Below are 27,731 nucleotides of genomic sequence, written 5' to 3'. Positions count from 1 at the left end.
TCAAAGTGATGTGGAGGTGCCTGAACAGGGCTTTGCAGCCCCGTCTGCTCCATGTCTCCAAAATTGCCCTGCAACTGGCATTTTACTGACTCCCCTCTCCCAGTCCCCCACCTACCCGAGATTCCCCCATTCGCTACATAGGTGGGATACGAACTCCCTCTCCCCCCACCCCCAACGACAGAAACCTGGCAAAATGGGAGTGCTAAAATCGAGCCGTACTTTTTTCGCACTCCAGCACCGCCTGGCAATTTTAACACCTGGAGGATGAGGTGTCTGCCTGAGTCAGATGGACCCCTCTTTAATGTAATTGAATCAGGGGGCTCCAATCTTTTAGTTGGGGCCCCGAGGTAATTCTAATGGCCCCCTGGTGACTGCTGTGGTCGCTCCAAATAGTGAAACCGGCCAGATGCCCAGCAGAGCCCCAAGAGGTAAGTAAAAAATGTTTCTTTGTGCAGCCAGGGGCACTCCTGCTCCTTCCAGTCCCACACAAGGAAATTCTGTACCTCTGCCGCCTCGGGCTCCCCTCCCCTCCCCACCCACGGAACCCTGCCAACCACCACCCCCAGCAACTTACCTGAGTGCTCGTGGACCGCCTTCAGGTCACTCGGTCTTTGTATACCAACAGCCAGCCGGCTGCCTCTCTAGGCCCGTTTCGGGCGGATAGGTGGCCGACGGGATGTTAACCAGGCCCAGCCATTAAAATCGGCCGGGCGTTCCACCGAGACCCCCGGGCAGGAGGTTTGCCAGCTCCCCGCCCTCCCCGGGCTTTCCACCCGCGAGTTCAAATCCGTCCACGCTTTGATCGTTTCACGTTTCTGACATATTGTCTGTTGTCTCTGAGATCCCCTGGTTCACTCCACAATTCCTCTCCACTTACTCACCTCCATATCTTCATGATCAACCTCCATGATTCTAAAATCTACCTTCCTCAATCAGAGCATCCTCCTCACATTCCCCTTCTGGCTGCACATCCTTATCCACGTCCTCCCAGCTCTCTCCATCAAATCATATCCTTGCCTGTTCCTAATGTTGATTCCATTGCCACTGCTGTTTATTACCTTTGTAAACAATTTTACAACACCAAGTCATAGTCCAGCAATTTTATTTTAAATTCACAAGCTTTCGGAGGCTACCTCCTTCCTCAGGTGAATTTAAAATAAAATTGCTGGACTATAACTTGGTGTTGTAAAATTGTTTACAATTGTCAACCCCAGTCCATCACCGGCATCTCCACATCATGTTTATTACCTTGGTCTTGTCCTCACTGTGACAATGATGATGGAACAGAACTATCCCTGCAGTCTCTGTACCAGTGGAAGTGGTTTGTTTCCTTTACTCACACAGAGGAGACAAGGACAGCTTTATTCCATCTTCTGCTCCGTGCCATTGTGAGACAGGGGCTAAGAGGAAACAGCAGCAGAGATGAAGGAAAATGTGCAAATAACTGGGAGGTGGCCTGATTCTGACATGAAGCAGACAGATAAGGGGCACGGTTGGCTGGGTTGGTTTGGGAAGTTTCTGTCTGGCAACGACAGCTAGCTGTTTTACTGGTTTTGTGCAGTTATTATACACCCATCATTACAAATCCAATACTGGTATTTTCCAATAAAGGAGGGGAATTAAGTTATGTCTGCTTTATGGGTTCGTTCAGATTTGCCCTCTTAACAATTTATGGGGCTGGATTCGCAAATCTATTATTAATCTTATCATCACAAAGCTTTCATCTGGAATTTGTAACAAAGCAATCGCCAAAAGCTATAAAGAGTAAAAATGTGAGGTATACATTTTAAAGTTTGATGGTTTTTAGATATATATACTTAAAAAAAATCTTCTCAATATATACCATGATCTCCCACATTTGGATAGCAATAGCCACTAAAAAGCAACAATTGTTCTCCCAACCCAGATAAATGTAAAGAATCTTACAACACCAGGTTATAGTCCAACAAATTTATTTGAAAATCACAAGCTTTCGGAGGCTTTCTCCTTCGTCAGGTGAGTGTGACGAAGGAGAAAGCCTCCGAAAGCTTGTGATTTTCAAATAAATTTGTTGGACTATAACCTGGTGTTGTAAGATTCTTTACATTTGCCAACCCCAGTCCATCACCGGCATCTCCACATCATGGCAACCCAAATAGTACAGAACAGTACAGAATGAGTTGTGTAATTATGCATTTCCCACCTGTTTATTGTTGTCATTGCCATCTGTCCTCTGTTTTAGCTCCAAAGACTTGGAAATTAGATCACCTCTCAAAGCTGTGTTGAGTCTAGGCATCTTATATCCTGGGAAACCAGTTTCAGTGTGCCCTAAAACAGGTTTGAAATGAAGTAAGTTAGAGTAACCTACAGAGAGTAGCTGTCAAGTGTGAGACCATTTATCTTTGTTCATAGAATAAACGCTCCTTCAGCAAGCTAAATGCAATTTTGCTCAATTCAAAAAGTGCGTTGCTCTGTGATTTGACACCTCTGTCTGAACACAAGTCTGTAAATTAAATTCTTGAAGCGTCCAGGAAACAAAACTTAACATTTATTCTCATGGGTTCAAGCGAAGCTAAATTTCTGAATCAAGTGGAAATTAATAAATGTGATGTGGAGATGGACTGGGGTGGACAAATGTAAGGAATCTTACAACACCAGGTTATAGTCCAACAATTTTATTTTAAAATCACAAGCTTTCGGAGATAATCTCCGAAAGCTTGTGATTTTAAAATAAAATTGTTGGACTATAACCTGGTGTTGTAAGATTCCTGAAATTAATAAAAGCATTGTTGGGCTTTTACTGTGTGGGATTCCCACTCCAGTCCTAAGTAAGGCTCGGACTTTAGAGACAAGTCAAGTTCCAAATTTATTGAACATATACATGATTACAAGTTAGAAAATACATCTATTTTCTCTATTGCCCCCCCTCCCAACCTTTGACCCACTACTGTGGCCAAATCCTTGAGCAGCCTTGATCCTACTCTTTTGAACTCCTCCTCCCCCCACCCCAGGTCTTGCCATCTCTGGACTTCTCTTCTCCACCTTTGAAAACTTCCTTAAAATTCATCTCTTCAACCTCGCCTCCTAATCTATTCCTTCCTGGCTTGGCGTCTGTTTTCATTAGGCCTATCTGTGAAGCACCTTGGGACGTTTATTACCTTGTGGGCACTATATAGATGTGAGTTGCTGTTGCATATTACAAGATCCATTGTACTTCCAGTTGCAGTGAACGAACACAACAGGACAATAGCCCCAGGCATTTTCAATATGCCACCTACCTGACTAGATCTTAAATTCCATTAAACAAATGGCGAGAACAGCAGCCAGTTTTTTTTTTAAAGGGCATATACGCTCTGCAGCCCACTCCTACACATTTCTGTTTGCCAACTTGGCCAGATGCTCAAACATTTTTTGATTTGTCAAGTAAAAATGTAATTAGCACTTTCCTTAACACCTGAAATTAGCATCAGTTCTAAAATCATTGTTAATCTGACTTAATTTCATACCTTTACTGTAAAATAGCATTTTGCTGAACACCACTGCATGTCTCCAAGACCATCTTTTTCTGCCTCATTCTGCCGACACGTTAGAGTATCTGTTAATCCAAATTTTATTTGCCTTATTTATCTGCAAGCTTGCAGACTTTAACATTTGGCAGCAACTGGAACCTAATGTTATATCTAATTCAGTGGTGGAAACTGCACATTGATTTTATAGGCCTTTACCAATATGGCGGGCGGCGCACTCCCGTCTCGTAACGAGCGCGCGCTTCCTCCCCACCATATTGGGGGCTTAGAAGGCCGTTTAGTGCCCAACAAAACATGCGCAGCATGGCTGAATTTCTAGGCCTCTATCTTTCAGGTTTAATTTTCTTGCCAGTCTGTCACTGCTTCCTTCCCTTCTCTGAATGCCTTCCCTGTAGAATATTCCTATTTTCAGCAGTGCTTTTACATGCAATAGCACAAACCCCTGTGTTTCTGTGATGAAAAGGCAATTATCTTCTTTTGAAAATCACAACAATAAAAAATCCATGTTAAAAAAAGAGACTGATTTTAAGAAAAACTCAATTATGTTTTGTAATGTAAATCTGCCAAAATCCAGTTGGATCATGTCAGTGCTAATAAATACTGCTATACTAAATATGAAGTTAGTCTAGAGCTAGGTCATCATGTCACCGCACAGTCTGTGCAATTAACAGTGTGGCAATGTAATGATCTAGCAGTTTGTAAACCCTACATTATATCTGAACTTCTGCCCCCTCTTTTAGGGATTTCCACGAGGTGCCAATACGGAAAGGCTGAGCATTTTGTTAATACAGCAATGGGGATGCGGCCAAAATATATTTTTTGGTTCAGTAGTGGCATATCATGCTGAATAGGAAGACAGAGTGTGGAACTATGTGATGCCACACTTAACTGCATCTTTATCACCTTGCTCATTTTTTTAAAAAAGCAGCAACTAAAAATACCCAAATCTAATCTTAATTTAGCATTAAAATTAGAGATGGGTATTTATCTAGGTTTTAGACTGATCACGGTTTCTCTCTGTACTGGTTTTAGATTTTAAGCTCACTGCCATCCCTCTCATTGCTCAGTGTTTTCAGGCTCACCTTTACAGTTATTTTCTCCTCTTTATTTTATCTTTCTATCTTCTCTACTTTTCTCTTGGTTTTTTTTAACCTTTCCAAAAGATTGGAAGACTTTAACAGACCTTTACTGAAACAGAATGAACTTTTCACAGTTCTGAAGTGCATTCATACTGACCATAAAAAGTGATCTACTTTTCCAAGTCCAAACTTTATACAACGAGTTTGCCAAAAAAAACCATCAGGAGAGATGTTTCAGTCCTGGCGCTAAAGTGCAATTCTCACCAAAATGAACTAGGTGCACAGTTACCCGAAGCCGATTTTATCAGCTATTTATAGTGATCCCCAGCCTGGCTGGGCGTGCCTGGTGGTGTTTACTGTCAGCCAGCGAGCAGGAAATAATGCCTGGCTCCAGGCTGCAGTTGCTGCTTCAAGGGGTTGCTTCCTTTTTGCTGGGTGTACAAAGGAAAAAAATGGCTGAGTGACGGCAGAGATGACGTCCATTTTCTGAGCCAAGTTTGAAGGGGCTCGTGGATAACCTGCAACAAAGGATGCCTCCTCTTTGGCTTCCCATCTCCGCATGGAAGAGCTCCTCTGGCAAAGGACGCCTCCAATTGGGCCCCACCCGGAGGCCAATATTCCGCAACTCTCTCACCCCTTACAAGGCCAACCAGAAAATCCAGGCAATGACAGGGACCAGAGTTATGCCAGGAGTCTGACGGCACCTCCGAGGAAATGTGGGGTTGAAAAAAGACTATTGCAATGTGACAATGCCTATGTAAAGTTTACAAATGGGCGGTGGTGCACGGTATTAAACAGTTAACAGAAAACCATGGACTTGTACGTCAATCAGTTAGAACTTGAAGGTCACTGCACTATGTATAGAATCTTACCCCATCTCCCCGCCAGGCAGACTCTTCCGAGAGGCACAGACCTGCGAGGAAGAGGAATTGGAATCCCACTGACACATGCTGACGGAAGAAGCATTTTGTCCTCCGTGGTGCTCTGCAAGTAGGTCTTTGCCGCTCTGCCAGCCTGCTCTGTCATTTGAAACGCCTGAGAACTCTGAAGGCACCTGCTGATTTGAAAATGCATTATCACTGGGGAGCAGTTACATGAAAGCCTGAACTTTACACAGGTTTTGCAGCCTGCTGCACTTAGTCGCTTCCAACAGTTACTGACACACAGGGGGAGAGATGACAGAGTTACACGGAGCCTACAACACAGGAACAGGTCATGCGGCCCCAACTGGTCCATGCCAGCATTTCTGCTCCACATGAGCCTCCTCCCACCCCTCTTCATCTAATCCTTCTATTCCTTTCTCCCTCATGTGTTTATCTAGCTTCCCCTTGTATCTATGCCAGTCGCCTCAACTACTCCTTGTGGTAACGAGTTCCACATTCTAACCACTCTCTGAGTAAAGAAGTCTATCTTATATTTATGGTCTCTAGTTTTGGTCTCCCCCACAAGTGGAGACATCTTCTCTATGTCTACCCTATCAAACCCTTTCACCTGGGTCCATTTTTGGGCCCAGAATCGGTGCCGCTGAAGCCCAAGGCCAGCCCGAAATTGAGCCTCGGGCCTTGTTTCAGTAAGTTTGGCCACTTGCCTCGCCAGCAGTGGCCCTCGGCTAGGTGCGGGCGGAGGGAGGACAGCAGGAGGAGGGCCGATCTCGGCCCGCAGGAGTGATGTGGAGTCAGGAGAAGCGCTCCAGCTCCTTGTGGCTTCGCAGGAATATACAAGGTCTTTGGCTGACCAGGCCGCATCCATGCCTGGAAAAGATGAGTGCAGCTTCATCCTAAGCTGGTCAAATACAACCTACCCACAACTTGTCACTTTCAATATCAAGACAAGATGGAGAGGCAATTAAAAACCAACAAAAAAAAAACAAAAGAGTGGAGGGTAAATTCTACAGAAGTTATGCTGTGGCTTTGTAATGCACACACTTGGAATCCTAGGGTGATTTTCCTCATCTTGCGCTCCCCATCAGACATCCGCACTTGAATGGGAGTGCGGATCAAAGAACCAGGGTTACAGTATTATAGCTCTCCTCTGATCTCTACTTCTTTTGAACACAGCTCCCCGCCGAGAATGTGGAACCAGACAATTTACCCCAGTGTTAAATTCTGGCCATCACACTTCTAAAACGACATACAAGCATTGGAACAGGTGCCGAAAAGAGCAACAAGAATGATTCCCAACTGTATAACAGATGAATCATGAGGAAATATTAGAGACATTTAAACTCTTACCGTTCAGAGAGAAGCTTAACGGGAGACCTCAAGGGGTATATAAAGTATTAAATGGCACAGGAAAAGTCAAACTCGGAAAATTACTTTAAGGTCATTCATTTAATTTGTGAAAAGTAACTTGAAAATAGATCTTGGAAAAAAAAAATCTTTACTCCAAGGGGAAATAAATGTTTGGAATGATCTACCAGATAAAGTAGTGAAATCAAAAGCATTTGGGGATTTTGAGATGCCATCGGATGCTCGATGGACTGAGTTGCAATACTGGAGATCGATATAAATGACCTTTTTTCATGCTTGACTTTTAATGTTCTTATGAGAATCTCAATAAAAATGTTGATTTAAAAAGGCAAACAATTTGTGACAAATAGTCCCACAGTGGGTGAGGTAGTCAAGAGAACCTAGGAAGCACCAATTGAATTTTGAACGTCAAGTATGCCCAAATAAGTCCAGATGTGGAGATGCCGGTGATGGACTGGGGTTGACAATTGTAAACAATTTTACAACACCAAGTTATAGTCCAGCAATTTTATTTTAAATTCACAAGCTTTCGGAGATTTTCTCCTTCCTCAGGCATTTGCCTGAGGAAGGAGAAAATCTCCGAAAGCTTGTGAATTTAAAATAAAATTGCTGGACTATAACTTGGTGTTGTAAAATTGTTTACAAATAAGTCCAGACCAGTCCAATTAGTTCAATCCAAGTTAACTTGTCAAATACAAAACTGAAGTCCTTCAGGTTTGGAGTGGCCTGTATCTTTAAAAAAAGAGTGTGAAACCTAAATGCAGACTGAACAAAATGTCTCATTGCACAAGTACGCAAATATTTCGTCTATATCGTGCTGCACGTTTTCTTGGCACCATGCAAAACTGTCAACAAATTCAACTGCAAGCCATGTGTAAGTCTGAGGCATCCCGTCACGTCAAAAACATAAAGAAGATTAAAAGTGGCAAGCTGTGTCTGTCGTATGGGGTGCAGGAGATAACCATGGAATACCATTTCTTCCTTATCCTCTTGCCCCACCCGTTCTCTTCTCTATGCTGCTCCTGCACTCTTCACAGTCTGTGGGATTTGCAAGTATTTTTTCTCCTGCTTTCTCTGGCCTGGGAGATGAGAAAGCAGGAATTGCTGTGGAAGTGCGGCTATTCCAGCATTCACGGTGGAAACAAAGCCCCATGTTTAGAGTACAGGTCCTGTGTTTTTAATGGAGGACTGTCTCTACCACCTCTAATGTCTCCTCGTGTTTTCTCCTGCTCTCCGGTGACAGAAAGCAAGGGAAGCGCCAGGATTTACTGGGCATGACCTGTACGTATTTTGATTTCCCGCCCCTGCCTCCCCCAGTAGGAGCTGCTTGAGGAAGGGCAGTTAACGGGGTAGAAACTCGTTTTGGGTGCAAAGGCGGCCACATTAGCCCGCCCAAAAACCAGGGGGCCTAAAGCAAGCCCGAAATTGGGTCTCAGGGCCCCCATCTAAGTAATCTGGGCAAGCTGCGGGCGCCTGTCGCACAGTCACAGGCAGCTCGCCGTTCTGCATGAATGAATTTCAGGCTACTTGCCGGGGGGGCGGGGGGGGCGGGGGGAAGGACTGCGGAGTCAATTGCGGCCGGCAGAGGCCATCAGGTGCTCTCTGGAGCCAGGAGGGGCACTCCTGCTCCTCCCTTCTCCACATGAAGTGACTTTTTTAAATTACCGAAACTCACCTCTTCAGTGGCGGAGGATTCCTTGGTCACATCCACACAGGCCCTGCTCCACCCCTCCGGACACCAATTTCCCAAGGGGTCAAGAAACAGGCATTGGGCCCCTCATTTACTTAAGAAAGGGGCCTCATGCCTTGCGGGGGAGTCCCCAAAGCCAGGGGTCATAAATATAAAACAGTCGCTCATAAATCCAATAGGGGACTCAGGAGAAACCTCTTTACCCGGAGAGTGGTGAGAATGTGGAACTTGCTACCACAAGGAGTAGTTGAGGCAAATATCGTAGATGCATTTAAGGGGAAGCCAGATAAACACATGAGGGAGAAAGGAATAGAAGGATATGCTGATAGGGTGAGATGAAGGAGGGAGGGAGGAGGCTCGTGTGGAGCATAAACGCCGGCATAAATCTGATATGACGAAAGGATTTCAACCTGGAACATTAACTCTTTTTTTCTCCACAGATGCTGCCTCCCTTGCTGATCCTTTCCAGCATTTTCTGTTTTTATTCTGGCATGGACCAGTTGGGCCGAATGGCCTGTTTCTATGCTGCAGTTTCGATGTGACGCCTGTTTTAGGCGGCTGCCAGTGCGAGTTGAAAAACTGTCCAACCCAATTTTAGGTCCGACGTCTTTGGGACATTCTTGGTCCTTGGAATTGTGCCTCATTGTGCCCCTTTTATGCCTGTAAAACGGGCACAACAAGATCCAATTTCTAGCCCAGTCAGTCTAAAAAAAAGGGAACTGCCGACTAGTCACCTAATTTTACTTCTTCTTTTGGCCTGAGGATGGTCTTATCCCCACAACTATGCTTTATTTTAAGAAAGGACCCTTTCCCATCACACACAAATAAATTACTGTACTCACTGGATTGCAGCATGAGGCGCCTTCCCCAAAAATTTATACATGCAATTTGTAGTTTTTAACAGCGCAGGAAGGAAGTTGATTGTAACACTTTTTGTGGGCAGAAAATCATCGAATTTTAGTAATAATTATGACCAATGGGAGAAGAGCCCACAGAATTCCTGTAGTGTTGAGGAAATTTGCAGTGGATAGATGCCGAGGAAGAAAGCATTGCATTTAATCCTGGGAATTAACAGCTACAAGTGGCTCCAGTCAAACAGAAAAAAAAGAAATCCACCATTAGATACAAAACCAATCTTCTTACTTGGTAGGGAGATGCTGAGCTGTGCTGCTCCTTGGCTGCCTGATGCGATTGCTTCTCGCAGACTGGGAAGTCACCACACTCTGTAACACAAACAGATTTTCTCATGATAAATAAAAGAAAAGGCAATCATATTGATGAAACCTCCATGCGGTGGGAGTCCAGGAATTTCAAGCTGCACATTTAAGTTAAAATGAGGTAGGAACATAGGAACCGGAATAGGGCATTCAGCCCCTCGAGCTTGTTCCGCCTGTCAATTAGATCATGGCTGATCTGTAACTTAGCTCCATCTACCCGCCTTGGTTCTGTAATCCTTAATACCCTTGCCTAACAAAAATCTATCAATTTCAGTTTTGAAATTTTCAACTGACCCCCAGCCTCAACAACTTTTTTGGGGGAGAGAGTTCCAGATTTCCACTCCCCATAGTTGAACGAAGAGATGCAAAAGCAACCTTGACTTTGTGTGAAGAAGTGCTTTCTGACGGCCTGGCTCTAATTTTAAGGTTATGCCCCCTTGTTCTGGACTCCCCCCACCAGAGGAAATAGTTTCTCTCCATCTACCCTATCAACTCCTTTAATCATCTTAAGCACCTCAATTAGATCACCCCTTAATCTTCTATACTCAAGGGACTACAAGCCTCGTCTATGCAACCTGTCCTGCTGGTGCACTGAGCGGGACATCTTGCCTTTGTGCAGATAAGCTAAGCATAAATATCAAGCCTGTTCTTTCTCGGCAGTGAATATCCAGCCTGACGAAGCAGAAATGATTTTGGCAAGACATAGTTGAACGAAGAGATGCAAAAGCAACCTTGACTTTTTTTTATTTAGATTTGCTCTTACCTTTTCATCTTTTCTTCCGGATAAGGTAGGGCAGGGGAGGTGAAAGCACAGATCATTCAAGAAGCAGTTAGATGCTGTAATGGTGGCGGAGAGCGGGAGGGAGGGGAGAACGGACGGGCCCTGAAATTCGACAGGGATTCTCCCGCTCTCCCGCTGTAACGCTGGTGGGAGGCCCCCTGGAGAAACGCCGCAAATGGCAGTTTTCAGCCGTTTACCACGTTTCCCTGGGGGGAGGGGGGCTCCACCAAAGTCGTGGCGGGGGAAAATCGCAGTGGAATTTCAGGGCCGAAGTTTCTATGGAAGAATGAGTTAGATGACCTCCCTTGTGTGAATTTATTTTTGTAATCAAAATATGATAACTAGAGTCAGACAAAGAGAGGCCCAGGAGCTCTCTCCCGGGTACCTTGTCCAAGTGACCTTCGTTCACTGGTGAACACTGACAACTGAGTGTCGTCAGGCATTTTATTCATCGGTGGCATCTTAGCAGGGACTGAACCTGAGCTGGCCTGAGAGCTGTGTGTATGCAGTTCCAGCAGGGATCGCCGGAGGGTGATCGAGAGTGAGAACTCTGGCCGATTCCTCCCCACCGCCCCCTAACTCAAGAGCGCTAAACACCTATGCTGCTGTCGTAGATGAGCTGGGCTAACTCAGAACAGACAGTGGATTCAGCTTGTGATCCTCCTGCTCTGTATAGTAAAACTACTCATCGAATAAATCACCAAGCCAGCAGTGGAACTGTGTAAATTGTCGTTAAGTTAAGCAAAACTGTTACCGTTTATTATTATGGACTTTGTTTTAGTAATATATACCTGGTGTGAGGTACTACAGGATAGTGTTTCTGCTGAGATTAATTTTTAATGTCTAGCATCATATAAATAAACCCACGGTTAGTTGGAACTCTAATTATTTGATATGTTTACTGCTCCTTAGGGGGCCAGTGGAAGATTTAATCTTTTGTAAATGAGTAAAGGAATGGCTGGGTGACACCATTCACATTCTCAATGATACTCTATGGCCTCGATATTAAGCACCCCACGACGGGCGAGGGGGGGGGGGTTAAAGAGTTAAATACGGGGAAACGTGTCCCCAACACGCTGTGGACGCGCCCGGCGCCTGTTTTACGGTAGTGGATATCGGGGTGTCCGAGTGTCTTGCCGTGAAGAGGGGGGACACCTCATTAACATATTTAAATCAGGCTCCCCCAGTGCAATTGGGAGCCTGATTTAAAATGGACGGTTGCTGCTCGGGTTTCCCAGGGATCGGGAAAGCCGGCAGTGAAAGGGAGGCGGGAGTTGCCGGCTCCATAGGGTAAGTGGCTGTTTCAGCACTCCTCGTGGGCCAGGGGGAGCAGAAGTGCTTCCCCCAGACCCCTCAAGGAAGCCTTCGGCCTCTCCCCGCCCCAATCGCCGTCTCTTTCATCCCCCCTCCCGCGATGGCCTCTCCCCCCACTCCGCCCCCCAGCCCCGATCGCCATCTCTTTCATCCCCCCTCCCGCGATGGCCTCTCCCCCCCCTCCGCCCCCCAGCCCCGATCGCCATCTCTTTCATCCCCCCTCCCGCGATGGCCTCTCCCCCCCTCCGCCCCCCAGCCCCGATCGCCATCTCTTTCATCCCCCCTCCCGCGATGGCCTCTCCCCACCCCCACCCCCCAGCCCCGATCGCTGACCTTGCCCCTCCCGATTGCCGGGGACCGTCCCTGCAGCGACCTCCTGCCGCTGGTTTTCCCTGCAGGCCACCGGTCAGCCTGTCCATTTGGCCGGCTGCCGGGCGGGAAACGGAACAAGAAAATGATAATGAGGTCCTGCCGTTAAGTTTTCAAAGAGCCCATGTAAACGTACTGTTGTGACGAATGATGGGTCAGCTCTGTCTCCATAGCTCTGTCTCTATCGCTTTCTCTCACACCAAACCCCAGAGGAAAGTAGGATTTACTGGGACTGTGTAGGCCAGGCAGGAGTTAATGATCATCAGGGAGAAGGTGTGGTATCAATCTTTGTACAGGTCTTATCCAACTCCAAAACTGTCAAGGCTGATGCCATATGATGACATTTATTTTACGTACGCTGCACTGTTTCCTACCCTGAATCCATGTACAGTACAACAGTTAAAGTTTGATATACCACAACAGTTACCGCTTTGGCATCCTGTCAAACTAACAAGACACATTAGGTTAAAGAAAAAAATTTGCATCTCGGTGACTTGACATCTCATTTATAAAATAAAATTGAACTGCTCTTTCACTTACCATGGTCACAGTTGGAAACCCACTCCCTATTACATTCTTGACAGTGAACACATTGCCTTTTTACCTCAAGTCATTTACAAACAGTCAGGTTTAATGTGCCATTGAAGCCACAGCTTTCTGAACACTAATTCCACCTGAAGTCTCACTTATTAGACGGTCTTTGTTTGCATCAGACGCTCAGTAGAACACAGCTCAATTTCACAGAGTAACTTCAATATTGAAATGGAGCTGATTTCATGCATTGCAAATGTCATCCAGATGATATTGGATCTGCCTTTAGATTTTAATAAATGAAACTGGGTAAACGATTGCACCATCACGTTATCTCCTGCCGGCATTTCCTCTCTCTTCTTCTCCATTCCCTCTCCAACACCTAAAATACCCAAAATGGAATATTTGTGCGAGTGTACTGTCCCCCTTAACAGGTGGCCGGGAAGCGGGACTTCCAGACTGGGAGTTACCTTGAGCCCAGCTTGGTAGAACAGCAGTGGCTGGAGGTGTACTGGCCCCACTGCAGGGGGCACTAGTGAAGCCCGCCTGTGGATCCAGGCCTGGGTCTTGGCCTCGAACCCCAAAGAAAACGTCATCAAGGGTGCAGTCTAAAAGGGTCGATGGGCAACATTGCGGGATGCTTTGGGGCAGGGGCAGCTCCGCCGTATTGTGTGGCCTCCCTCGTCTGGCAGAGGCCTGAGATCCATCCCCAGTTGCCCTGAGCTCTCGCCAGGGTTACTGAAATGAGGCAGCTTCCGCCCTGACCCCTAAAAGTCCAGCAGCAGAGGTCCCCAGCAGACCGATCCTGGCACTTTGTTCGGCCCCCAGCGCCTTTATTCAAGTGCTGGGAGCAAAATAAAATTTCCTGGCAATTTCCTCCCAGGTACTGAGGAGCTGGAGCCATTGTTAGCAACAACAACAACAACAACAACAACTTGCATTCACACAGCGCCTTCAACATAGGAAAACGTCCCAAGGCTCAAGTCTCAGGAGCGTAATCAGACAAAATTTGGCACCGAGCCAAAGGAGGAGATAGTAGGACGTGTGACTAAAAGCTCGGTTAAAGAGGTAGGCTTTAAGGAGGGTCTTAAAGGAGGAGAGAGAGGTGGAGAGGTTTAGGGAGGGAATTCCAGAGCCTCGGGCCTAAACAGCTGGAAGCACGGCCGCCAATGGTGGGGGAGAGGGAGTGAGAGATGCACAAGAGGCCAGAGTTGGAGGAACTCAGAGTTCTTGGCGGGCTGTAGGGCTGGAGGCGGTCACAGAGTTAGAGAGGGACGTATATACATAATACGCCAGGGCTTCATACAAAACAAACTCTGATGCATATCACTGTACTTTTGTCACGGCCATTTTCAGGGAAAATCACAGATTCGTCAAGGGACTGTGGAAATTATAATAAAAATTATGAAAAATCAGGGATGTTTTGTCATAACCAAACTACCTTTATTTTACTATGATTGGTTGAGCTGTGGACATTGTAGTTGGCAGAGGGATCTACTTCCTTCTGGCGTTGCCTTGAGCATTCGGTGTTGTATCTGTGGTTCGGCAGGCAGGGTTGCTTGAGATGCTGTTCGGGTGCTGAGTGTGGAGTCCCTTAGGAGGGACAGTCCCAGTAGTGGTCTTTAGGCGGAGGGTTCAGTCATTCGGTGATGTGGTGTGGACAGACTTTGGTTCCGCACTCTGTGTGCACCTGGGAGGACAGTTTTGGGGGGGAGGGAAGGGTCCAAATTGCTGCTGAGTATCACTCGAAATGACAGGTCTGATGTTTACCTTATCCAATCTTCACAACTAAGTAAACACCAGGGTAACCACACATATTATATGGGATAGATTAAGTTTTCACAAGGGCTGATTTTCGATTCAGTGCAAGGCCACCGGGATCACATTGTTGCGGGCACTAGAAAGCTGAGGACTTACATTTGCTGTACACAGCAAACGCAATTCATGCACATAATTTATAAATGCTCCTTATGCTACTGGTGCCTTGTGCAGGGAACATGACTATCTGGGGGAAATCATTAGACTTTGCAGCCCTGAAAGACTGCAGTTCTAATTTAAAAGGAATGCAGCCACTTAAAGGTAACTGGCCACATTTGGAGACAAAAATAATTTGATGCACAAGAAAGGATGGAAAGTCCAACATGGAGGCTTGAAAAAGAGTGGTGGGCAAGTGATGGAATTTTGCTGCACCAGAACCCCCTGTTTGATGCATGGTGAAGAGGATGTGCATGAATTGAGTACAGGGAGAGTTAGTCTCTTTGGCACACCAGGACACGAGAGTAACAATGGCAGTGCACCATGCCTGGAAAATGGTAATGCCCAGATCCAACACTGTCTACAATATCTGGGAATAGGCCCAGGAGGAAATGGCACACTTTAAGGAATCTGACAAGTTAAGAACACCAAACAGTACCATTTACCACCTTGCACCCTCCGTAAACTTGAGCTCATCCAAAACTCTGCTGCCTGTGTCTTAACTCACACCAAGTCCTGTTCACCCATCACCCCTGTGCTCGCTGAGCGACATATGGGCTCCCTTTCCGGCAATGCCTTGATTTTAAAATTCTCATCCTTGTTATCAAATCACTCCATGGCCTCGCCCCTCCCTATCTCTGTAACCTCCTCCGGCCCTACAACCCTCCGAGATCTCTGCGCTCCTCCAACTCTGCCCTCTTGCGCATCCCCGATTTTCAGTGACGTTCATTGGCGGCCGTGCCTTCAGCTGCCTAGACCCTAAGGTCTGGGATTCCCTCCATAAACCACCTCTCTCTCCTCCTTTAAGACGCTCCTTAAATCTTACCTCTTTGACCAAGCTCCTGTACTAATATCTCCTTATGTGGCTCAATGCCAAATTCTGTTTTGATAGTCGCTCCTGTGAAGCACCTTGGGTCGTTTTACTATGTTAAATGCGCTGTATAAATGCAAGTTATTGTTGTTAAATGGCCCAAGATTGCATGCTAGAAACCTTGTTCCAAATTTACCGCTTGATCATGCCAAACTCTAACATGACATTACACCTCTTTGACTGTAATCTTAGGCACCCCCATAACTCAGCAGCAGACACATTCGAGCTGCAATGTATAACTGAAAACCTTTGCGTACTCACAGCTTCCAAGGGCTTCACACGTCAAATAACTGTAACACACAACATGGTCACTTACTGACCCCACAAGATGGACTGAGCTTGAACACATGGCAGCAAACAGCGACTCCCTGCACTTTGGAAAATGCATCAGGGCTGTGATGATAGCAGCTGCATCATGTTATTCATTGGGAAAAGAGATCAACGTATGCCCCATGCTGACACGTCAGCAGTTTGACACATTGGCTGGGATTACATTGCCAGCCAGGATTGAGCCAGAGGCATAATAGGTGCAATCTAAATAATTACAGGCAGTAATCCTATCGAGTGGCACAGGTGGTAAATTGTGCCAGCGTTACTGTCAACATTTACCAAGTTTACTAAATTCTTAACTGGATAATTGCTGTACAATGCGCTTACTGTTCCCAAGTTACCTGATAGTAACTGACAATAGTGGAGCAGGAATTGCTCTGCTAACTACGTACAACGGAGATTTCATCTGACTGTTTTTTCTAGCGAAATTGTAAATGCCAGAAAAGTAAAATGTTAGGAATCGTGACCAGATGAAACTTTCATGAACTCATTTATATCTTCCAGAGTAATTCTTCTCCCAGTACGTCCCACTATATGTCCTGCTGATGGGTGACACCTGAAGCATTAACATATCTTTCGCTCTCTGATGCTGATCAACTTGTTGCGCATTTGCTGAATTCACTGTTTTTTCTCATGACGGCCCAGAGTTTGCAGTAGCAGGGGAACGAACGGTGCCCGCCGTTGGTTAGACTCGCCCTTGCTGATTAATCTCTAATATTTTGCACCACAAGTTGCTAGATTAGGGAGATGGAAACAGCGCAGTGAGGGAAACAGGGCATCTGGGACCTGAGTGAACAGGGCAAGCAACTGGGTATCTCCTTAACCGATCAGATTGAAGGATTGTGAAATGAACAGCGTAGAGTCTGAGAAGGAAGTGTAAATTAGAGTGGGTGAATTCAATGCCAAATCAGTACAGAAAGAGAAATAAAGAGGGAAAGAATGACTGGATTAAGAGAGAGAGAAAAAAATTTAATTTAAAAAAAAAATCTCTAACAACAATTAAAACCTGAAGGAGTGAGGCTCCACACTGCTAAAAGTTAATTTTCAGTGCCAGAGGTTGATTGGCAGTAATTAAGAATTCTCACATCGTTAAAAGGGAACTTAGTCTGGAATGGACATGACTTAACTTTCTGTGGCCAGTTTAGTTCGTATCTCCCGTGCAAATATAGGAACTTCACGCTGTTCACTGCATTTCAATGGTGAGTCAGAGAGCGAGATGCCGTTTTCAAGAAACTAATGACGGAGCAGTGCATCTTGGACAGCAACTTTTGGATTTCCGCGTTTAACCGCGCATCTGCCCTGCGCCTTAAGTTCCTGTACGATTTGCGCATAAATAACGGCGAGTGCCATTGGCCTCACTGTTATTTTGACAGCAAATTCTGGGCCAATATTTCCAGTGCTTAGTTTTTTTTATATCAATACTTCCAGCGTTCACTGTTTTGCTTTTTATCTCCACATTGCATATGTCCTGCAATTGCTTAGAACTAAAAGCACTAATTCATTTCTAACAGCAGCTATTCATTACCCGATGAGCGGGTGATTAAACTGTCCCACTGAGCTCCTCCAGGGTGTGTCTATTGCATGGAAATAACCGGATACTAACGCAATCTATTCAAACAATAATGCAGTTTGACTTTGTTTGTTTTTGAGGAACCTAATGAGACAACTTTACAATCTACTTTGGCACTTGATTATACCAATAAAACAATTACTTTTGTTCAAAGTATGGCATATCCACCATCCATTTATTCATCCGTGACTACATTATAACATTTAACATGACCCGATCAGCCACTGAACAGGAATTAATCCCTGATCAAGGCCTACGTTCTAATACTACGGTTATAATTAGAGCTGCCAACTTTGGGCAAGTCCAGCACTAGACATGAGCTGGGACTGGTGAAAATGGTTTAGGAATGGATGTGGGGAGTGCTTCCCAAAGAGATCAGTGGAAACACAAGTGTGTTATTTTCAAAAGAGGTCAATTGTAAATTTCTATCTTAAACGTAGGACTCTGAGTTTAGGAGGTGCATTGAATAGACACGGATTGCAGTAGAAGTGGGAATTTGAACAGAAACTAGATGGAGCCATTGCATTCTGTGTTTGGTGTGGTAGAAAGGACTTGCATTTATATAGCGTCTTTCACACCCTCAGGTGCGCCAAAGTGCTTTACAGCCAGTGACGTACTTCTGAAGTGTAGTCACTGTTGTATTGTGAGGAAACACAGCAGCCAAGGAGCACAGCAAGATCCCACAAACAGCGACAAGATAAATGACCAGATAATCTGTTTTAGATACATTAGTTGAGAGATAAATGTTGGCCAGGACACCAGGAGATCTCTCTGGCCTTATTCAAATAGTGCCACGGGATCTTAAACATCCACATAAGAGGGCAGGCGGGGCCTCGGTTTAATGCCTCATCCGAAAGAAGGCACTTCTGACAATGCAGCACTCCCTCAGTACTGCATTGAAGTGTCAATCTAGATCATGTGCTCAAGTCTCTGAAGTGGGGCTTTAACCCACGATCTTCTGACTCAGAGATAAGAGTGCTACCACTGAGCCAAGGCTTATACCTTAATGTCATAATAGTGTAACAGTCTCACAACAGTTTCAGGGGTGAATTCATTCAAATATTTACAATCTCCATGTGCAGTGTTTTTTTTAAAAATCAATCACAGGTAAACCAGTATTGTGATGTCCAGTTTTCCTCAAGTCCGCCTTATGACCTTAAGCCGGTCTGAAAGCCCTGCTGGAGCTCCAAGATGCTGAGAAACTATATTATAGACTTGGACATCTCGGGGAGAAGATGGCTTGAGGCTTGGGGGGAGGGTAGAGAAGAAGAATTTTAAATGGAAGGCCAGAGGGATAGAAGAAGATGAGGTGCTTGAAGGAAAAGAAAAGGAGCAGGGTCGGGGGGGGAGGGGTCAAAGTACAGTAAGGACCAGCGCAGCAGTTTGGGCAGGGCAGTTAGTGAAAATTATCGCTGGGTGAGGAGAGTTCTGTAAGGAAGAAGGACTCACAACCCATGAGCTATGTGTCAGTCAGTGCCAGGAAGTAAATACAATCGTCCACAATAGTAATTTTGACTGATTAAAAATGACTATCGACGATGCTGATTTCAGTTGACGCTTTAATATTTGTACAGTGATACGTCTATCTACCTCGGTCATTTTTTGTGCACAGACCTTGCAGAATCAGCTTGGACTTTTAGCCGCAGCACAGTAAAAGTTATAATATAGTGCTGTCAAATAAAATAAATTGATTTGATTCCCAATTTTCTGCGCCAGTCCTAGAGTTTATTACCAGCGACAAATGGATGTAAAAGTTAATCACAAATTTTTATAACTGTTTGACTTTTACAATCAGGAATGGATAGTGAAACTTGCTCTTTGTGTAAAGAACAGGTTTGAAAGCTCAGTGCAGCTAAAGCAAAATAAAATGTTAGTATTGATCGCGTTGGTTCTTAGTCATTTCTGACAATGCTGGAATGAAGAATGAAATCAATGTAAAATGAGTACTGAAACAGCAGTGCAAGGAACAGCTGTTGTTATGTCATTAAGATAGAAGCAATAGCCGTGTTTGTTGTTAACTCATCACTTATGGGCCTAGAAATTACAGTTAGTGATCCCATAGTATGAACATTTAACACGTTTCCATTCCTCTCTGCTATTTTAATAGAAACATTAACCCATTTATTTGAAATGAGTTACTGCCTCTGTTAAATAGTGGAGAGGGGAATATGGTACGAGCTCATTAAACATTCTTTTGGTAATATTGCTGACTGTTCTTTCAGTTACCTCTGGAAATAAAAGACGGAGGACAAAATTGAGAGATGGCGCCTCTTGTCTGCAGAAAAAGTTGGAGGTTGAAAAAAAAATCAACAGGTGGCAAAGAGGTGGCGGTTTTAGTTTGATATTGTCGGGGAACACCACAAACCTGAGCTCTCAGAGCAGAACTTCATGCGACAGGAGCACCTTTCAGATATTTGGATTCAGAGGTCAATACGCCCTGCACTATTTATTCAAAACATTGATTAAGCCACAATTACAGCACTGTGAGCAATTTTGAGCACCTTATTATAGGAAGGACATTGAAGCTATAGAACGTGTACAGTGTAGATTCACCAGAGTTATGCCAGGAATGGGAAACTATAGATATTAGGAGAGATTTGACACACTGGGACTATTTCCACTTAACGGAGAAGGCTAAGAGGAAATTTAATAGAAGTTTTTTAAATTATGAAGAGTTTCGACAGAGCGAATAGGGTAAGATTAGTTCCTCCGGTTGGGGAGTCAGTGATTATGGATAATTAATTCAAAATGATCACTAAAAGAGCAAGGAGAGAGGTTAGGAGAATTTATTTTCCGTAGAGGGTTGAGGGAATGGTTGAGGCAGCGGCTACTGCACCTTTTAAGTGAAATATGAATAAATATTTGAAGCAGAGGAACGTACAAGGATATGGGGAGAGTGCAGGACAGTAGGATTCATTTTGGATTGCTCTAGCAAAGAGCTGGAGCAGACCCAATAGGCCAAATGCCCTCCTTTTGTGCTGTAAAATATTATGGTGTTATGGGAGCACCAATTCATAAAAGCTACCCCTAATATATTATAATCACATGCATATTAGCACGTGCAATTTCCTGCCTTAGAAAATCAGAAGGAAACTACCTCTGCAGGTCCCACTTCACTAGATAGGCAATATACTGTTGTGCCTTCTCCTGGACTTTGAACTCCAGCCGACCCCTGGCCAACCTCCAGCACTGTCAGTGGCTGTCAAGGTCATCACAGATCCTGAGCTTTTACATGTGTGACTCATTCCAAGTTGTCACTGGAGAGGTGAACAACATCAGTCACAATCTGCAGTTCACAGATGTATCCAACAGGTGATAGGTGTGTTATTCACAAAAGCAAACAATTTCAGCACTTTTTCCAGAGGCGGTTGGCAAGGCAATGAGAGGGCTGTGCAATTGTTTCCAATGGCGGGATTATCAAAAGACCAGGGCATCACTGATGGCACCCATTTGGCCTTATGGGACCATGCACCTATTGCCTTCATTAATTGGAATGTAAAGGTCATCTGTGACTATCAAAATAGACAGTAGACATGATGCCTTCATTTTAAGGCAACCCATGGTGCCAGGATTATTAGATGGAGGAAGAAGAATGCAAGGATGTAAGGACAGCTCCTCGGAGTTCTAGGCTTTTTTGCTCAGTCTTATATCATAACACCTCTGAGACAACCACAAACAGCTGTGGAGCATAGATACAGTGAGGCCCATTCAGCAACAGGATCATTATCAAACACACAATGGGCTTCTTGAAGCAGCAATGCAAATGCCTGAGCAGATTGAGGAATGCCTTATAGCCCTGACAAAATCATTATTATCTGCTGCAAGCTCCAGAACTTTGCCATCCGAAGAGGCCACGTGGCAGAATCTCATTGACAAGACCATCACCTAAGTGTCCCATTCACCTAATGCATTAACATGCATCGACTCAGCATGTGCACAATACAGTAGCCACACCAACACTGGCAAAGTGAACTAACTTACCTGCATTGATCCTCTTCCTTTTATCTGCAATAACCTTAATCTACACTCCTCCCCCACCCCTCCCCCCAACAGGAAATCTTGGCAGGTATATTCTCTCTCAATTGCTAAAAGTACTAAAACTTTCATACTTTGCATTCTGAGGCATATATGGACACAAAGAACGAGATACCAACACCTAGAATGTTGCATTGAATTTACCTAACTTCTGTCAGATAAAGCTATTTTGTATCATGCAGCCAAATCAGTGAAAGATTTTCCATCGCAGCATGTAAGCCAGCATGAATTCACACATAAATATTGAAATAGTGGCATGCTATTAGATAAAATAAGAATATTGTAAATGACTCTTACTGGCATTGTACAAGTACCATTAGTGATTATAAAATATGCATTACACTTTATCTTTTGCATTGGGGGTGATTTTAAACCCCAAGAACAGGTGGGTTGGGGGCGAGTGGGAGTTGAAAATAATTGTTTTTTTGGGTCACAACCGCAAAATTTTCAGACTTTGCATTCCCAGGGGGAATAAAGCCGGGTTGCGGTCACGATCCAAAAAACAACTGTTTTCAACGTCCACCCGCCCCCAGCCCACCCGTTCTTGGGGTTTAAAATCACCCCCCATTAATACTGAATACACTGTATAAGCACAGAGTGAATTTCCCAGCAATGTAATATAAAAGTGTTCCCAAGTCACATTCATCTCCTGACATGTGATGTTATAGTACGGTGTGATCTTCATGTGATGCTGCCATGCGATTAGCTTTCATCTGAAAGCTTTTATCCTCTGCTGATATGGTATGACTTTACCACAAACCAGCAGTGGGTCATCAAAGGTTTTAAAAATAGAAATAATGATCTTGTTGTTTGTGTATTATATAAAATCACCAGACGGACACCAGTGTGCTAAAAGCCTAGAATAAATAAAAGATTGAGATGAAGTTGACGTGATTCCTGAAGTGATGTTTCAGAGTAAGGCTCTATAATGCTCTTACCATAAAGCATACCTTACAGGAACAGTGGATACCAATAGTGAACTTTGTTTTTCTCTAAAAGGGTATATTTGAATGCGTTTTTTGAAGTGTTTGATATAGCTCTAACAGCTGCCTGTTACTGCTAAACAGTACATTAGCCTGAAAAAAAAGCCCCTGAAAATCGTGGGTCAATTTTCTCTCATTTTAATTCACATTCTATACAGGGGCCACATGCACACCCTCGCTCTGGATTTCAGCACAGTCCTAAAAAGTTAAAAGCTCCCAACATTTCCTTTCTGATTTTGGTACTGAGACAAAAAAAAAGCAGCTTTGAATCAGGCTAGCAACTGATTGATGCAAATCCACTGAGGATTTCGAATATAAATTGAAAGTCGGCGCATGCATCAGGCAGGTAATTTAATTCGGACCTCCTGGTGCATAAACTGACTGGGGACAGCACCATAAACAAGTCAGTAATTATGTGCACAGTCTCAAGAGGGCTCAAAGTCGAAATGGTGTTTTTGTGGGAGGTGGTGTCTGGTCAATCAGCACCTCTCCATCCTTTCCTATTTAAATTCATAATGAAGTCTTTTTATCCGATAAAATGGAGGGATGCTGTAATAAAATGACAGAATGATATGACAAGTACCACATTATAGTTTCAATACTCTAAATTCTTATTTGGCCTATTAAATATTTCAAGGATTTATATGCTTTGATGCTATGAGCTAATTATTAATCAAATTGTGCACAGTCTTTATTTAATAAGGATCTGTAATCATCCACGTAAGAACTGAATTTAAAGCATAACATAGGTCAAACAATCGTGTCAAAAGGAGTCAATTTAATAATAAATCTCATACACTACTTCATTAGGATAGGAACAGGAGTAGGCCATTCAGCCCCTCGAGCCTGTTCCGCCATTCAATTAGATCATGACTGATCTGTATCTCAACTCCATCTACCTCTCTCGATTCCATAACCCTTAATACTCTCACTTAACAAAATTTGACGACAGCAAGGTATAAAACATATCAAAGTCATGTGCTTTTGGAGATCAGATCGCCCAGAAAATTGAACGAATTTTTGACATAATATTATTTCCATCTTGGGCAAGCATATGGGAGATGGAGTGGGAGATGGGGAAGTAGGGAGGGAGGTCAAAGATGGCCATTTATCATATAATTCATTTTCTCATGTCTCCCCATCTCCTGCAGGGAGACGGCTAACAAAGCATTGTAATGTAAGGATATGACTGTGAAGAAGGATAATAGCAATAAAGACCATGTCAGTTGAGGTAAAAACAGAAAATGCTGGAAGTACTCGGCAAGTCAGGCAGCATCTGCGGAGAAAGAAACAGAGTTAACGTTTCAGGTCGATGACCTTCGACAGAAGTTACAGCTTTAACAGCTTTTAAGCGAGTACAAAGCCAGGCAAAGTGGGGGAGGAAAGGGAGGAAAGACCAAAAGGGAAGGTCTGTGATAGAGTGAAGGGCAGGAGTGATTAAATGATAAAAGGGATGATTGTGCAAAACAAGGAGGGCGGTAATGGGACTAGTAAGGAAACAATAGATGGGTCCAGAGGAGCTGTAAATGGCAACAGCAGAACCATTATCAACACCTGCTGTCCGAAAAAATGGGAGCAGTGGTTATGATCTGAAGTTATTGAAATCAGTGTTGATTCTGGAAGGTTGCAAAGTGCCTAATCGAAAGATGAGGTGCTGTTCCTCGAGCTTTCGTTGAGCTTCAGTGGAAAAGTGTAAGAAGCCGAGGACAAAGAGGTCAGAATGGGAGTGGGACGGAGAATTAAAATGGCAAGCGGATGGAAGCTCACTGTCACGTTTGCGGACAGAATGGAGGTGCTCAGCAAAGCGATCGCCCAGTCTGCGTTTGGTCTCCCCAGTGTAGAGGAGGCCGCATCGTGAGCAGTGAATACAGTACAGTAAATTGAAAGAAGTTGTTTCACCTGGAAGGAGTGTTCAGAGCTCTGGATGGTGGGGTGGGAGAAGGTGGAAGAGCAGGTGTTGCATTTCCTGCACTTGCACGGGAAGGGGCCGGGGAAGGGGAGTGGGTGTGGAGGGGTGATGGAAGAGTGGACAAGGGTGTCGCGGAGGGGACGGTCCCTTCGAAATAGTGAAAGGGGAGGGGAGGGGGAAGATGTTATTTGGTGGTGGCATCGCGCTGGAGGTGGCAGAAATGGCAGAGGATGATCCGTTGAATGTGGAGGCTGGTGGGGTGGAAGATGAGGACAAGGGGGACCCTATCATGGTTCTGGGAGGGAGGGGAAGGGGTGAGGGCAGGAGTGCAGGAAATGGGACGGACACAGTCAGGGGCCCTGTCAACTACAGTGGAAGGGAATCCTCGGTGGAGGAAAAAGGAAGACATATCGAAAGCACTGGTGTGGAAGGTGGCATCGTCAGAACAGATGTGACGGAGACGGAGAAATTGGGAGAATACAATAGAGTCCTTACAGGAAGCGGGGTGGGAGGAATTACACCAGTGGGAAGTTGAGACAGCAGTCAGCTTCATCACCTAAATTTCCTGACATTATTCTTCTCCTCGATCCTGTCCAATTTTGGGCGGGTTCACAGAGTAGAACTTCCCCCCAAGGAGACAAGAAGGTTAACAATTGTCTCAGTTTGAAAACTCTTTTGACTTGTTTCTACATAAGAACATAAGAAATAGGAGCAGGAGTAGGCCAATCAGCCCCTCGAGCCTGCTCCGCCATTCAATAAGATCATGGCTGATCTGATCCTAACCTCAAATCTAAATTCATGTCCAATTTTCCTGCCCGCTCCCCGTAACCCCTAATTCCCTTTACTTCTAGGAAACTGTTGATTTCTGTTTTAAATTTATTCAATGATGTAGCTTCCACAGCTTCCTGGGGCAGCAAATTCCACAGACCTACTACCCTCTGAGTGAAGAAGTTTCTCCTCATCTCAGTTTTGAAAGAGCAGCCCCTTATTCTAAGATTATGCCCCCTAGTTCTAGTTTCACCCATCCTTGGGAACATCCTTACTGCATCCACCCGATCAAGCCCCTTCACAATCTTATATGTTTCAATAAGATCGCCTCTCATTCTTCTGAACTCCAATGAGTAGGGTCCCAATCTACTCAACCTCTCCTCATATGTCCGCCCCCTCATCCCCGGGATTAACCGAGTGAACCTTCTTTGTACTGCCTTGAGAGCAAGTATGTCTTTTCTTAAGTATGATCACCAAAACTGTATGCAGTATTCCAGGTGCGGTCTCACCAATACCTTATATAACTGCAGCAATATCTCCCTGTTTTTATATTCTATCCCCTGAGCAATAAAAACCAACATTCCGTTGGCCTTCTTGATCACCTGCTGCACCTGCATACTAACTTTTTGATTTTCTTGCACTAGGACCCCCAGATCCCTTTGTACTGCAGTACTTTCCAGTTTCTCGCCTTTAAGATAATAACTTGCTCTCTGATTTTTCCTGCCTAAGTGCATAACCTCACATTTTCCAATATTGTATTGCATCTGCCAAATCTCTGCCCACTCACCCAGCCTGTCTATATCCCCCTGTAGGTTTTTTATGTCCTCCTCACTCTCCACTTTCCCTCCCATCTTTGTATCATCTGCAAACTTTGATACGTTACACTCGGTCCCCTCCTCCAAATCGCTAATATAGATTGTAAAGAGTTGGGGACCCAGCACCGACCCCTGCAGAACACCACTGGCTACTGGTTGCCAGTCCGAGAATGAACCATTTATCCCAACTCTCTGCTTCCCGTTAGATAACCAATCCTCCACCCATGCCAGAATATTACCCCCAATCCAGTGATTCTTTATCTTGAGCAATAATCTTTTATGTGGCACCTTGTCAAATGCCTTCTGGAAGTCTAAATACACTACGTCCACTGGTTCCCCTTTATCCACCCTGTACGTTATGTCCTCAAAGATCTCAAGCAAATTTGTCAGACATGGCTTCCCCTTCGTAAAGCCATGCTGACTTTGTCCTATTAAATTATGTTTATCCAAATGTTCCGCCACTGTCTCCTTAATAATAGATTCCAAAATTTTACCCACCACAGATGTCAGGCTAACTGGTCTATAATTTCCAGCCTTCTGCCTACTACCCTTTTTAAATAAGGGTGTTACATTCGCAGTTTTCCAATCTGCCGGGACCTTTGCCGAGTCCAGAGAATTTTGGAAAATTATTACCAAAGCATCCACAATCCCTACTGCCACTTCCCTCAAGACCCTCGGATGTAAGCCATCAGGTCCAGGGGATTTATCCGCCTTGAGTCCCATTATTTTACTGAGTACCAATTCCTTAGTGATTTTAATCGTATTTAGCTCCTCCCCCCCTAGAGCCCCCTGTTTGTCCAGTGTTGGGATATTCTTAGTGTCCTCTACCGTAAAGACTGAAACAAAATATTTGTTCAGCATTTTTGCCATTTCCATGTTTCCCACCATTAATTTCCCGGTCTCATCCTCTAAGGGACCTACGTTTGCCTTAGCCACCCTTTTTCTTTTTATATAACTATAGAAACTCTTGCTATCTGTTTTTATATTTTTTGCTAATTTATTTTCATAATCTATCTTCCCTTTCTTAATCAATCCTTTAGTTACTTTTTGCTGTCTTTTGAAGACTTCCCAATCTTCTATCCTCCCACTAAGTTTGGCTACCTTATATGTCCTTGTTATTAGTCGGATACTGTCCTTAATTTCTTTACTTAGCCACGGATGGCTGTCATTTCTTTTACACCCTTTTTTCCTCAGTGGAATATATTTGTTTTGAAAGTTGTAAAATAAACTGCTCATGTACCGTCTTACCCTTTAATCTATTTTCCCAGTCCACTTTAATCAATTCCGCTCTCATACCATCATAGTCTCCTTTATTCAAGCTCAGTACGCTTGTTTGAGAACCAACCTTCTCACCCTCTAATTGGATATGGAATGTAACCATGTTATGGTCACTCATTCCAAGGGGATCCTTAACTAGGACATTATTAATTAATCCTGGCTCATTACACAGGACCAGGTCTAAGATTGCCTGCCCCCTAGTAGGATCAGTTACATACTGCTCAAGAAATCCATCCCTAATACACTCAATAAACTCTTCCTCAAGGCTGCCCTGCCCAATTTGATTTGTCCAGTTAATATGATAGTTAAAATCCCCCATAATTATAGCTGTTCCCTTATTACATGCCCTGACTATTTCCTGATTAATACTTCTTCCAGCAGAGTTGCAACTATTAGGAGGCCTATATACTACGCCCACTAGTGTTTTTTTCCCCTTATTATTCCTTATCTCTACCCAAACTG

The 27,731-nt window shown here is 44.4% G+C and overlaps 1 protein-coding gene across 3 annotated transcripts in view; it reads right to left on the bottom strand.

Moving 5' to 3' along the window:
- The window catches only part of LOC137324269 (uncharacterized), a 145,718-nt gene that overhangs the window by 51,199 nt on the left and 66,788 nt on the right, over nucleotides 1-27,731 (bottom strand). For 2 of the 3 annotated variants that reach the window (XM_067988411.1, XM_067988413.1), the window contains 3 exons: nucleotides 9,668-9,747; nucleotides 5,458-5,642; nucleotides 2,183-2,307 (listed from right to left, as the gene is read on the bottom strand). In XM_067988411.1, the coding sequence (XP_067844512.1) occupies nucleotides 2,183-2,307; nucleotides 5,458-5,642; nucleotides 9,668-9,747 (390 nt within the window). The remainder of the gene's footprint in view (nucleotides 1-2,182; nucleotides 2,308-5,457; nucleotides 5,643-9,667; nucleotides 9,748-27,731) is intronic. The other variant, XM_067988412.1, reaches the window with a different exon arrangement.

Source organism: Heptranchias perlo, chromosome 8, assembly GCF_035084215.1.
Source record: "Heptranchias perlo isolate sHepPer1 chromosome 8, sHepPer1.hap1, whole genome shotgun sequence".
Classification (NCBI taxonomy): Eukaryota; Metazoa; Chordata; class Chondrichthyes; order Hexanchiformes; family Hexanchidae; genus Heptranchias; species Heptranchias perlo.
The sequence above is the reverse complement of the archived record's forward strand: the minus strand, read 5'-3'. Positions and strand labels throughout refer to the sequence as shown.